A 13,344-nucleotide genomic window follows, 5' to 3' on the forward strand; every position below is an offset into this window, starting at 1 on the left:
ATTCAGAACTCAGAGGTCAGGAATTCACGTTCCAAAAAGAAGAGTCCATGTAATAATAAATCACTAAGTTTGTGTACAGTTTTCCCCGTTACGGGCTTAGCTTGGTAATTGGCATATTGAGGTTAAACTATAATAACTTTGCATTTATAATCAGGTGCCAGCCCTCACCCTCTTTCTGCCTGTTTTGCCATTTTTCTGCTTCCAGGTTCCTGGCATGGAAGTGTGAGACTGTTGGGCTCGCACTCTGAGTTTTAGTGAACTCAGTGTAAACTGGGTTTGTGGAAGATAGACCGACTCAGATGAGAAAACCCCTTGTCCAAGTAATTTCTCCATCTTCTCTCCGCCCCCCCCCCCCCCCCCCCCCCCCCATACAGGTGCCTGGTCAAGGAGGGAGATTGTCCTGAGGGAGAATCCAGGGGCCTCACACGGAAGACAGGCTTGCCGATCGTGCTTCTGGAACTCTCCAAGGGCAGAGTCCCTAGAGACTTTTTATTTTAAAAGGTATTTGACTCTAGTATACATTAAAAATCTTCCCTCTCCCCCACAACCCGGTACTTGCCCCGTTCCTAGGTTACCCTACACTGTGTTGCCAGTAGGCAGGTACTAGGAAGTAGCTAGTAGAACAAACAGTCCATTAGTATCTCACGTTTATTAGTGTAGCATTTATGGTGACATAGTGTTTCTGAATCAGAGCAGAGAGAAACCATTTCTAATGTTTGAGTGTCCCAGAAGATTTCACAGGATAAACAGACCCAGAAGGGCATTCTGAGTTTGCCCAGGATAAAGGCGCCTTGTATAGCATGGAAAGCCACGTTGTAGCAGGGACAGCAGCAAGAGCCCTGCTCTGGCTTGGACAAACTTGAATTTGAATACAGCCTCCTTCGTCTCCTGGTTTTGTGGCCATCCACTGGAGATCGATCCTCACAGAATTTCAGCATCCTCGTCTGTAAATGGGAGACACAGCACATAACTTGGATGGGTGTTCTAAATGAGGTGTCCCCTCTCCCTTTCTGTGTGGAGAGAATAGCTTGGTGGGGCTTCATAAAAGGCTTCTAAGGAGTTGCTTTATCGGATCCCAGGGATTGAAAAGAAGAGAGAGTCAGCAGGGTTTTACAGAAGAGGATGTGGGAGATCCAAAGTTTCATCTGCTGTTAAGGCGGTGTTTGTTGTTGGAGTTTGAGGATGTCTTCTCATGAGTCAGATTTTCCGTCCATGATTTCTTTAGGACCTGTTCTGTGCATTTGTCCTCGACATGGTTGGATTTTGTATTTGTGTCGGCTGCTGTGTCCTGCCTTGTGTGGCTTGTGGAGGGTGGTGGTTTTGGTCATCATCCAGGACTGGCTCAGTTTTGATCCTGTGGCTGCCACATTGTGAGGCAGGCATGGGGGTTTGGTGAGTTCTGACTTTTTTTTCTGCCTTTGGGAATCCAACTTTGAGTTGAGAGAACAGCCAGCCTTTCTCCTGTCTGATTTAATACTTTACATCTCCTTGGATACCTGGGGCTTGTACTTAAACATGGGCTTAGTTCAGAACATGAAGACCCTCAGTATCCTGACAAATACTGACTTTCTGATCTCGTGGTTGGAGCAGTGATGCAAACAGCAAACTGGTACTTCGTCTTCCAACCATCATCTCCGCATTCTGTGGAGAAAGGTGGTGTTGGGATAGGACGCTTGGTCCCCAGCGTGTGGCGAGGGTTCCGGCAGCAGCAGGAAGCTGTTTTATTGCCTTCGTGTGTTAGGTTTTGCTGGAAGCACAAACACCGGGAATAACTTGAGTCGTCACCATTTGATTTTCAGAAATCAGATTCTTAGGTTAGATTGTCAGCTCTAAAGCCAGAGATCCTGTCTCTTTCAGCTCAAGATTCCTAGTGTCCTGGCACAGAGAAAGTATTTAGCATTTGCTTCGTTTACTGGGATTTGAGCTGTTAGAGTGAGAACACCTGGGCAGGGGCGGGGTATATTGCAGGTGTCCAGAGGTGATCCGGTGTTGGAAGGGACATAATAATAGTCCTCACGATTGGAGCTCCTTACAGAGTGTGTGCCACACATCAGGTGCTATGCTAGTCACTTCATGAAGTTATATAATCTCAGTTAATCTCACGAACATACTAGGAGATTGGAGCCATAGGAGACAGTTTTTCACCTTAAGAGGAAAATTGGCCACGAGCAACCTGTACTGTTTTCTCCCAGGGGTATTGTTGGTGAAACCACTAGGCATCCAGTTGTTATGAATTGCCAACTGTTATTATTGCCAAATGAGCTCTTTACTTCCCATCCGAAGCCTTCTTGCCATCTTACAGCATGCGAGACTCGTTTGAAGTGCTGTTCAGTTCTTCTGTTAGAGGGCCAAAGTGGACAGGCATACTCATTGCTTATCTTTTTCTTTCCAAACTTACCCAGCGCCTGCTTGCAATTTGACTAACCAAATAAATAAATTGTGTGGAACTCATGTGCCTGAGCTCACAGCAGAGTCCAGAGATCAAAGTTGAAAGAGGATATTGAGTTCCTTCTCAGATCCCTGGGACACTGTTTCTGTGGACACTGTCACCTAATTGATCCTGGTGGAGTGGCCTTTTTGAAGAAATAGGACTGAAGGTAAGCTCCTTCACTCTGGAGGATTGTAGTCATAGGAAACAATATTCTTGCTATTAGGTTGTATCGGGGAAAAGGAGGAGGAAAGATACAAGACAACCCCCATCTGAGGGGTTTTGGGCACAATATTTGTAGCCTTGACCCCCTTCTTGGAATTACTGAAATAGTTTTGCAAACAACTGCCTCCCATGTTCATGTCCCTCTTCCTTTTTCACGCTGCATTCGAACAACTTGAACATTTGTTGAAGAATCAGCCGTGAAGCCTGTGGTTTCCTGTGGCATATTTCTAATAATATTTACAGAAGCTATTATTTAATGAACCATCTAAATATTTATCATAGGAGCAGTCTTTTGATCATGAATTGGAGCTAAAAATGAGTCCCGTGCATACTGGGGGCTTGGACAGGAGGCTATTTCTGCCCTGTGGAGGATCTTGCAGACTGAGAAGTTAGGTGGCCCAGGACTTGTGTCCAGCACAACCTGAATTTCTCTCTTTTTCTTTCTTGTGGCCCCCACAGTCCATGTCCTCATTCTGCCTGCCTGTCACCCTCCCGGTAGCCCTAATAGTAATCAGAGTTTTTAGAGCATTCGTCTTTGCCTAAAAGAAAGAGATGGCACCAAAGTTCTGACCCCCAGCATTCATAAAGTGGGCTTTGCAGCCATTCCAGCACAGCCTCCGGTCCCAGCTCCTCAGGTTCTATGCTATGTGACGTTAAACAGACTAACTGCTGAGAATCTCAGTCTCCTTAACTGGAACATGGGCTCACACTGTCCGCCTCACGGGGTTGTTACAAGGATTGGATGGAATCACAAAATCATGTGGGTGATTTGCAGAGCAGAGCTTAATCATTGCTACTTGTTGCTACATTTGTTGTTGATACCGTGATTGAAGAAGTTAACAAAGAATTTTGTTTTCGGTTATTAGAGGTTGTTGTGGAAAGATCCCCACGCTTGCTGTAGAGGCTGAGGTTCATATCTACAGCTCATGTGACTTGGACGAATTTCCCCGTCCCACTGAAGTACAAAATGGTGATGGGTTTACCAACTCGGTTGAGTTTCATTTGGAAGAGATTAAGGCATGTATGCAAGTGCCAGACACACAGGCGGATCCTAATCCTTTTTTTTTTTTTTTCTTAACAAATTAGAAAATGGAATGTTTTCAATTTTGCAGGTATTTTATTTTTTCAGGCAAAGGTGCACTGGATACAGTTTGGAGTATAGGACACAGCAGAGAGTACCTGCGACCCTGGAACAAAGGGCACAGAGTGGCAAGACAAGGGATCTGAGTTTCAGGGAATTCTCTGGCAGAGTTTTTAAAACTCTCAGGGTCGAGTTTCAGGGAAGCCGTCCAAGGGCTTGAACTTAACTTGCTTCCCTGCTTTCAGGGTCCAGGTGTGGAAACAATCACAAAGAGATCACTTAAAACTATAGTAATGGGAAACATGGTGAACCTGAAATATTTAATTAGGCTCTATTCCTTAGAAAAACATGAACTGGGAGGCGTGTGTGAACAGTGCCAGGAGGTATGGTGCCCTTGTCCCCGTGGGTTTGACCAAAGCATTACCAGTGCTTTGGTAATGTGGTCTAGAAACGGGCGGTTTGCCAGAGAGAGGCAGCCTGACATTGGGGAAGGGGCCTTCTCCGAAGGGGGGCACCTTGAGTTCTGAATCAGCCAATCTTAGACAAAGTAGGCAGGGTCCTTGGCAAATAGGCATTTAGTAGATGGAGGAGAGTCAGGCAGTATAGCACCCCGAGAATGGTTAGAGACTTTGGAGCCACAGGGAAGGGGTTTGCTGTCAACTCTATTACTTACTAGTTACATGATCTACTGCAGCACGTTACTTGACCTGTCTAGGACTCAGTTTTCTCATCAGTAAAATGGGGATGATACTAGGAATTAACCTTGAAGGACTGATGTCAGGATTAAACGTGGTATGGTAATGTAAGCAAGCTGTTGAACAGAGCACTGGGGACACAGTAGACGTAGTACCTTTTATTATTCCCTAATGATAGGCTTTAAAGGTATCCACTGAGTCACAAAGACTCAGGTTCTTGCTGTGTGCCAGGCTCTGGGTTGGCACTGGGGGTAGCTGTGATCTGGGCAACATTGGAGTTAATAATATAATAGTAAAGCTCCACCCTTCTTAAGAAGTAGGAGCTCTCCTGAAGGGTAGATTCTTGCCTCTTTAGTGAGGACATGGGTCCAAAAACCAGAACTGAGGTAGATACGCCCTAGGTGTTTCCAGAGTGGAAATCTGCCTCTGGATTTTGCTGGAAATAAATTTGACTTGTGGGTGGTGGGTGATAAGATGTTGCACTCCCTGCAGGGGAAGACGGAGACAAAAGTGAGGAACCCAGGCTTGAGGAGCTGGGCTAGCAGGAACGGTGAGAAGCCTGGGAGATGGCTGGCCAGTCAGGGTGAGCTAGAATGGTTGTATAGACTCGATTTCCTATTTATTTCCTTGTTTCTCTCTGAAATGTTTCGAATAGCCTTGGGGAATTCTAGCCAAGGGCAGAGGGCTCTTCGCAAGCCAGGATCAGTGTTAGGAGCACCCCTGGGCCTTTACGCTGGGACAGTGAGAAGCTAAAAGGGAATTCCGAGTAAAGAGGTTGTGGTGTGGTCAGTAGCGGGGAGATGGAGGAACTGGCTTGGTCAGTCTTCCTCTTATTTGCATAGGAAGAAACTTGAGGTAGCTCTGAGCCAATGCAGGGCCCTGTCTTGTCCTCCGCTCATAGCAGGGTGCCTGTGCCTGGCACATTCTGCATTTCTTTGAATATCAGTCATGGATTACAAGATGCATTATTGTTTCATGCATCACCAAGAAAGAAAATGCTACCACTTGATTGTAAGATGCCACTGATTGTAGGATTCACTGATTTTAGAGAAGCAAAATGAAAAAAATGAGTGTCTAGAATTAATAAAATGTGGTTGTAGGCATTCAGTAAATGTTAATTGGATGAATGAAGCATACAGAGATTAGAATCAAGAGAAAACACTCGTCGTATAGGTACAAAATTAGGAATTCGAACTATTAAAGCATGAGGTTCATCCATGATTTCTGTCGATTTCACTGATCTAGCTGCTCATTCAGGAAACATTTATTGAAAACTGATTATATACTAGGAACTAGGGATACAGAAATCAATAAGTTCCTTTTTTTTTTAGGTTCAGGCCAGTAAGGGAGACAGACCTGGAACCGAAAACAAATCCTATTTCACAATGGTTAGGTTGTAAAAGAAAGCAGGGACATGGTACTCTGGTGGCAGCGAGGGACAGAGAAAGGCAAGGATGTCTTTCTGAAGGGGAGATGGTTGAGCTGGAAGCTTGCAGTGTGAGTCTGTGGCAGGCTCACAAGAGAGGAAGGTGTGAGGAAGGGAAGGGCAAGTAGGAAGCACTCGGTGGGGCAGCCCCGAGGCAGGGTGAGCCCTTGAGAACCTGCGAGGAGTCTCAGAATATCTGGGGTTGGTGTAAGACCTGGTGGGATTGTGTTAGACATGCCTGACAGCAAACGGGGAAGCTCGTGGTGGGCCTGGGATGCCATGCAGGACACCATGCTGTATTTCAACCATCCTGGGTCCTGAGAAAGGGCCCCGCAGAGCGGTGGCTTCAGGGAGAGGTGTGGAGGGGGCGCTGGGCTGATCTTTGCTTCAAATGGAGCAGCTGCACTTTGACTTGTTTCACTTAAATTTTGTGTGAGTCATGGCTTGAAGAACTCTAAGGAATGCGTAGCTTGATGTCTGGTGCTGTAGATCCTGTGTAGCTCCCAAAGCATGTAAGCGAGGAAGTCAGGCTGAGAAGGCGTGGAGGCTGGAGCCCGGGAGCTGTTCTTCGAAGCCCTGCTGAAGGTAGCACGTGTGCTGGCTGTGGCTCCCCAGCACCGCCCCTCCCCCCCCTCCCCCCACGCCTCCCCGTTTTCCCCTCCACCTGCCAGGGAGCCTGCTAGCCCAAGGGGGCAAACACCATTGGGAGATCACTGTGATTAAGTCAGAAGTGGTCACTTTTCATGAAGCTGTTTTTGAATGGGATAAATATCCAGGAAGCAGTAACTGAACATCTGCGGGCTGGCTGTGTTTTAGCATCCCCAAGTGTGGCTTTGCCAGGGAAGCATTACCTTTTTGAAATTGACGGGCTCAGGCCACTTTCTCGGTTGAAATGAGATTCCCGGGTGCAAAGACTGCCCCGGGCTCACCTGGGGAGTTGTAGCCTGTTCACCAGCGCTGTTGTCTTGGGGGCTTGTTCTTGCTCTTGGAAAGGCTGATCTGGGAAATGAAAGTCGCTGGGAAATTTCTGTGTCATGTGGGCTAATCTGACCAGAGGGACCTAGAGTGGTGATGATGGCCAAGGAATTCCTGAGTGTTCTCTTGTCGGATTTCCTTGTAACTCACAAGGGGTCTGCAAAGAAAACAGCCGGTCTCACAAATTCCTGATCCTGTGCCCCAAGAGGCTCCTTCCCAATTCTCAGTCTCTTTGTGACTTGGCTGCAGTGTATTTGCCTCTTCTCCAAAGTGACCCTGCAGGCTGTTAAGAGGGAACGAGGGGAAGGGCATGCATGGGACTTGGTGGTATCAGATGGGAAGTTGTGGGTCCGGGCTGCCTGTCTATGATGCTGCTGCCTCTCTTCATGTCTCAGAGACCTGTTTCCCCATCAGTACAACGTGTGTCATTTACTCTTCCTAAGTGTGTGGACCTGCCTTTAAGAGAAAAGTAACATATCTCTTGGAGTCTCCTCCGATGATCTATAAATTCGGATGACTTAAATAGACTCCTTCTGGGGTTGCAGTGAGGAATACGGGAGGGGTGCATGGACTTTTCACAGTGCTTGGCATGTCACAGGTGCTCAGTAGATAATTTTTTGAATGAATGGTTGACAGGGTAGATGAGGTTCCTTTTTTGTACTGTGGCCACTGTCCTCATTTTGATCCAAATTTAATGAGAATAAATACATATCTGTTAGCTCTAGATTCTCTGGATTCCACACCCCCTATTTACATGTAAAGCACTTCTTACTCACTGGGTATCATGCCTCTGCTTAAAGAATTGTGAGATTGTAGCTGCTTCACATCTGACTTCCTTCCAAGAATGGAAACTCCATGTCTAAGGCCTTGCCTGTCTCGTTTACCCACCACCCAGCTCAACGTGTCCATTAGCATTCTGTGACCACTCTGCATTTTTGTCGGGTGAACGAGGAAGCAAATGACCACCAGTCAGCTGCACTCCTTTTATTTCCACTTTCAAGATGTTTTATGCCCAGTATTGTAGACCTACTTGGTCTTAGTGTGGTTTTTGTCCTTGCTTGATCTCTGCAGGTGGAGGGACCGCAATGCCCGGGGGAGGTCAGGAACCAGGGAGCTACTACGTGGGTGTGGACGTTGGAACGGGCAGTGTGCGTGCGGCTCTGGTGGACCAGAGGGGAGTCCTTTTGGCTTTCGCAGACCAGCCAATTAACCAATGGGAGCCTCAGTTCAACCACCATGAGCAGTCCTCGGAGGACATCTGGGCCGCGTGTGGTGTTGTCACAAAGGTATGGCCACAGCTGTGGGATTCTACCCTTGTAGATGCTCCCCTGCCCTCACCTGCTGAGCATGTCTCTTGTACACCTGGTGTCAGGAACAGTGTTGGGGTGCTTTTGATACAGGCGTTACCTTACGGAAGCTCATAGGCTAGTGACAGAGATCAATAGACGGCTAGACTATGATTCAAGTAGGTGCTAGGGGCTAAGTGGCTATGGCTGGAGCTGAGGAAAGGGGATCTCGGGCACAGGTAGATGGGACAGATGTGGAGCCTGCAGATGATCTGGTCACGTGTGACCGAATGTGGAGGAAGTCACGATAATCATAGCTGACACCTGCTGTGCCTTCAGGTGTGCCCAGTGCTGTGTAAACCGTGGTAGCATGCATCGTGTATGTGAATCCTCACAATGACCCTATGAAGGTAGTACTATTACGACCCCTGTATTATTGAGAAGGAAATAGGCACAGAAAGGTTAGGTGACTTACCCAATGGTGAATGGTTGACAGGGTAGATGAGGGGACTGGGTTCATGGTGGGACTGGAACCATAAGCAGGCTGACTCCAGAGCTGCACCCTTAGTCACTGGACTGTCCTGCCTTCCAAGTGGACAGGTTGGGGAACCTCATTTTGCTCAGTGGCAACAGCATGTGCAAAGGCACAGTGGCATGCACATGTGTGTTTTGAGAAAGCAAAACTTTGAGTTGTGCCAGGCAGATGTTGATGTTGAGTGGCCTTGGATTGCAGTCAGCCTGCTGGTGATCAGGAGCGACAGGGATATTTTTGTCTGTTTTTTTTGTTTGTTTGTTTTTTGTTTTTTTTAGAGGGAAAAATAAAGTCCTGGTTTCTCTCTTCTCTCTGTTCCTAGTTTTGTTCCTTAAATATTCATGAAGGGTTTGGTAATTTGCAGATGGACAATTCACCATTCTGTCCGTATTGATCAGTCTGTTTAAACTTTAATGAGCTCTGGGCTGCTGTTAGTGCCCCCAGAGAAGACGGCAGAGAGAGGAGGTGGGGGTGGGCAGCGCTGGAGCATTCTGTAGGAATAAAAGTGGGGGCATGTCTCTTCTGCCTGTTTAATTTTCCTCCTCCCTCCTCACTCTCAGCCCCCGCCTTGGTGAGAATCTTCTACTCTTTGCCCTTGGGTCTCCTTTGTTCTCCTAACATATAGCCTTTCTTGCCATTAAGGAAATTGTCAAGAAGAAAATATAATCCCCTGATGAAAAGCTACTTTAAAAAAAGGTCTGGTCTAAGTACAGCTTGGTTTAATGGTAGATTTTTAATCATCTCCCGGTGCTGGCCAGCTCATCAGCTGTTTGAGCACTGTGAGCCCCCATGAGTGCCCTGGGCATTGGTCCTTAGTGAGGCTATTGCACTGAGGCTATTGGGATAAAGCTCTTGGGTCTCAGGCTGTCCCCTCACCTGGAGTATGGCTGTGTGACTGTGTGCCAGAAGCCATAGGATAAGCATGACACATTTACTCGCAGCTCATGGCTGGTATGAGGTTTAGAGAGGGAAGCATTTTTATATTCAGGAGTTAGCACACCATAGGGCACAGATTCTGGAGCCAGACTGTCTGGATTGACATCCTGTTTCCGACATTCATTAGCTTGTCTTCTTGCACAGTTTACTTCATGTTTCTTGCCTGAGTTTCCTTATCTGTAAGATGGGAAAGATGATTGTACCTTATCTGCAGCGGGTTGTTGTGAAGGATCAAATGAGTTAATGCATATACAGTGCCTCGACAGTGCCTGGAAATGAGGAAGCACTGTGTTTTCCTGTGGTGGTGGTGATGGTAACAGTAACGGAAATGGGTAGATGGTGCAGGACAATGAAGTAAGATAAAACGCTGAAGCATCAGAGTCAATTAGGGAGGTACCTTTTGGGACTATCCGCTCACTCCCTGTCTTTAGGGTTCTTTGTATGTAAGATTTTGACAAGCGCTGGTATAGGGCAAAGGGTGATGTAAAATACATCCTGTCTTGTGTCTTCTTTTTCAAGGACTTCAGGGAGTTAAGAGCTTGAGAGCAGTTGTTCTCAAGCTGGGTCGTTCACACTGCCTGAGATGGTTTGCCTCTTAGTCAAGTTAATAAGGACAATAACAACAACAACAATAAGATGATGATGATGTTGATGCAACTACCATTTCTTGGGCACTAATTATGATCCAGGTACCATGTTGGAGACTTCACATCCATTTATGCACACGACAGCCTCTTGACGTAGTTTTTATTCTGTTTCAGAGCTGGAAGGAATGAGCTTTGAAGGGTTAGGTAGTCAGCCCAAGGTCACATGGTTAATATGAGCAAGGGGTGGACTGCAGCTGCCCCCTCATGCTCTGCCCTTTGCCCCTGTCCCCAGCCTCATTCCACTCCCCATGCTCCCTGCTTGGAAATCATATTAAACTACCTGAAGTGTTTTGAATTTGCCACTATGTGGGGAACCTTGACCTTACCCTGATTGTTATCTTAACCATACTGAATTATAAGTGGCTTTACCTGGCTGTCTGCTTATGTGAAAAATGTGTGCCCCTCGCAGGGGTCATGTCTTGTTGATCTAAATTTCCCTAGAGTTCCTTTGCCTGTGATATGCCCAATTCATATTTGTGGAGTGCATGAATGAATTAAACACCTCTGTTCTTTTCTTTTTTTTTTAATGTTTATTTTTGAGAGAGAGTGCGAGTGGGGGAGGGGCAGAGAGAGAGGGAGACAGAGATCCAAAGTGGGCTCTGTGCTGTCAGTGCAAAGCCTGACGTGGGGCTCAAACCCACAAACCTTGAGATCATGACCTGAGCCAAAGTCGGACACTCATCTGACTGAGTCATCCAGGCGCCCCTCTGTTATTTTTACTATCTGACATGTTCTTCTCTTCTTTACCTGTCCAACTCCACAGGTATTTATAAGGTAATCTTAAGCATTATTTCCTCCTGGGAGCCTTCCTGGATGACCTCTGACAGCCACTGCTCTCCCTTGCCAACCTCAGAGGAAAGAGAGGCTGAGAAACCCCTCTGTGCTGCCCTAGATCCCACTGTCTTCACCTGTCCTTGCCACATAACGTTTTATCTGGTCCTTAACAGGTTTCATTGTACTTGATGACGTGTTGGGTCGCTTTAATACCATCACCCCTGTATTTCCAGCATCTAATACATTGCCTGGCACAACTTTGTTGCTCAATCAATGGACGTTGGATTAATGTTACTTAGAGCTACAAAGAAGTAAACTCTGGCATCCTTTATCTTGCTTAAATGTTGCAGTGACTGTGTGAGGTAGACTGCCATTCTTTGTTTTTGACACATGAGGATATTGAGGCTCTGAAACTAACAGGTATTAGAGACGGGATGAGACCCCTGAGGAGGGGACTCCAAACCCTAGTCTCGGTTCTCCTACTCCCGCTGCTCCTAAAATTGGTGGGTCTTTATTGGGTCGGTACTCACATATCTAAAAAGTGCTATGGAAACACACAAGTCCTAGAGGTATAGACTGTTCCTGATTTTAAGGGCTTAGATCTCTTTTTGGAGCCACAATCTTAATTCTCCCAAGGAGGTGAGAACATTTCAAGCTTGTGTATGATTAGTACCAGCTTCCATTAGGAAGAAGGAAAAAGAAGCTGCAGGCGTCAGTCAGCCAACAGGCATTTGTTGAGTGTTATTTAGTATGGACACTTTGTTTGAGCACCTGCTATGCGCTATGATTTTTGCTAAACTGGAGTGTGTCTAGAAGAGGGCTATAACGAATTCTCTGCCCCTAAGGATGAAATGGTTCAGTTGCATGGAAAAACCCAGCACCTAGGAAGCCAACAAAGTATTGTTTTGTTCTAAGTTGCACTAGTTATATGAGTAATGGTTGGAGGGAGAAGGAGCAGAAGAGGGAGTAGCCCATGTGGGATTGAGCAATAATGTTAACCTTTTACATTTGTAGAACCTGCGAGGTTTACAAAGCTCGTTCATAGCCATTTGATTGTCATACAAGGTAGGTGGGGCAGGGGCGGTTGTTCCCATTTTACAGTTGAAAAGAAAAACTGAGACCCACAGAGTTAAGTGACCTTCCCTAAGTCACCCAGGAAGTTGGTGATAAGCCTGAACTCAGGTCAGATCTCTGCCTTCTTTCCATCTCCAGCACCACATACCTTTGTTGCTTGTCTGGATTAGTGTGAGAACCTAACTGATCTCATGTATGGGCTTCCCTTTCCCAATCCCGTCTCCTTCTCGGAGCTGGGATGATTTTTATTTTAAAGTTTGTATATTTTTTGAGAGAGAGTGAGAGAGTGGGGGCGGGGGAGGGGCAGTGCAGAGAGAGGGAGAGAAAGAATCCCAAGCAGGCTCCACACTGTCACCACAGAGCCCGATGCGGGGCTCGAACTCACTCACCGTGAGATCATGACCTGAGCTGAAATCAATAGTTGGATGCTTAACTGATTGAGCCACCCAGGTGCCCCAGGAATGATTTTTGTTTTTTAATGTAATCTGATCACGGCATTCTTTTGCTCACCACATTTCAATAGCATCAGACTACTATTTGGATAGAACTCCAGGTTCTTAACAGGGTCTTCAGTTCCTGCATGGTTTGGGCTCCACCTACTTTCCTGGTCCATCTCATGATGCTTCTCTCAGCTCCCTGCATTCCAGCCACACTCTCCTGTCCTGCCCTCAAGCATGCAGTGGTCCCTCTGGCCTCAGGACTTGTACACGCATCCTTTGTTCGTTTTTGCCTTCTGCCAACATCTCTAACCCCTCTTCATCCTTGGATTCATGCTATTCAGTAATACAGTAGTCTCTAGGCACATGTGGCTATTTAAGTTTGTTAAAATAAAGAACAGTTTGAAATGTGGTTTCTTGGAAGCACTTGCCACATTTGTGATGCTCTGGAGCCATGCATGGCTCATGGCTACTGGATTGGGCAGCACAGAGACAGAACATTTCTATCACTGCAGGAAGTTCCGTTAGGATACCTTTACACTGAATCTTAGTTCAAAAGTCAGTCCTTCCAGGAACAAGCCTTTTCTCTCAATATCCCCTCCAAACTAAGCTCTATATTACTTACTGAATGTTGTCACAATACCTTGTACTTTGCCTTCAGAGAACTTCATATGGTTGGGGAATCATCCACTTATGATCAATAGTAATCAAATAATAAAATCATTATATAATCAAGTAACATAAATGAGGTAAATATCCTACATTTTTTTAATTCATATCTGTCTTAACTCCTAGATTTGATGTTTCAGGGGGGTGGGAACTGCAATT

At 46.3% G+C, this 13,344-nt stretch overlaps 1 protein-coding gene across 1 annotated transcript in view; it reads left to right on the forward strand.

Moving 5' to 3' along the window:
- Positions 1-13,344, forward strand: part of FGGY (FGGY carbohydrate kinase domain containing) — a 417,339-nt gene that overhangs the window by 14,541 nt on the left and 389,454 nt on the right. Inside the window, 2 exon segments of the mRNA XM_042951880.1 lie at positions 375-501; positions 7,902-8,116. Of these exon segments, the coding sequence (XP_042807814.1) occupies positions 7,916-8,116 (201 nt within the window). The 5' untranslated portion in view covers positions 375-501; positions 7,902-7,915.

The sequence above is a fragment of the Panthera leo genome, chromosome C1 (assembly GCF_018350215.1).
Source record: "Panthera leo isolate Ple1 chromosome C1, P.leo_Ple1_pat1.1, whole genome shotgun sequence".
Lineage (NCBI taxonomy): Eukaryota > Metazoa > Chordata > Mammalia > Carnivora > Felidae > Panthera > Panthera leo.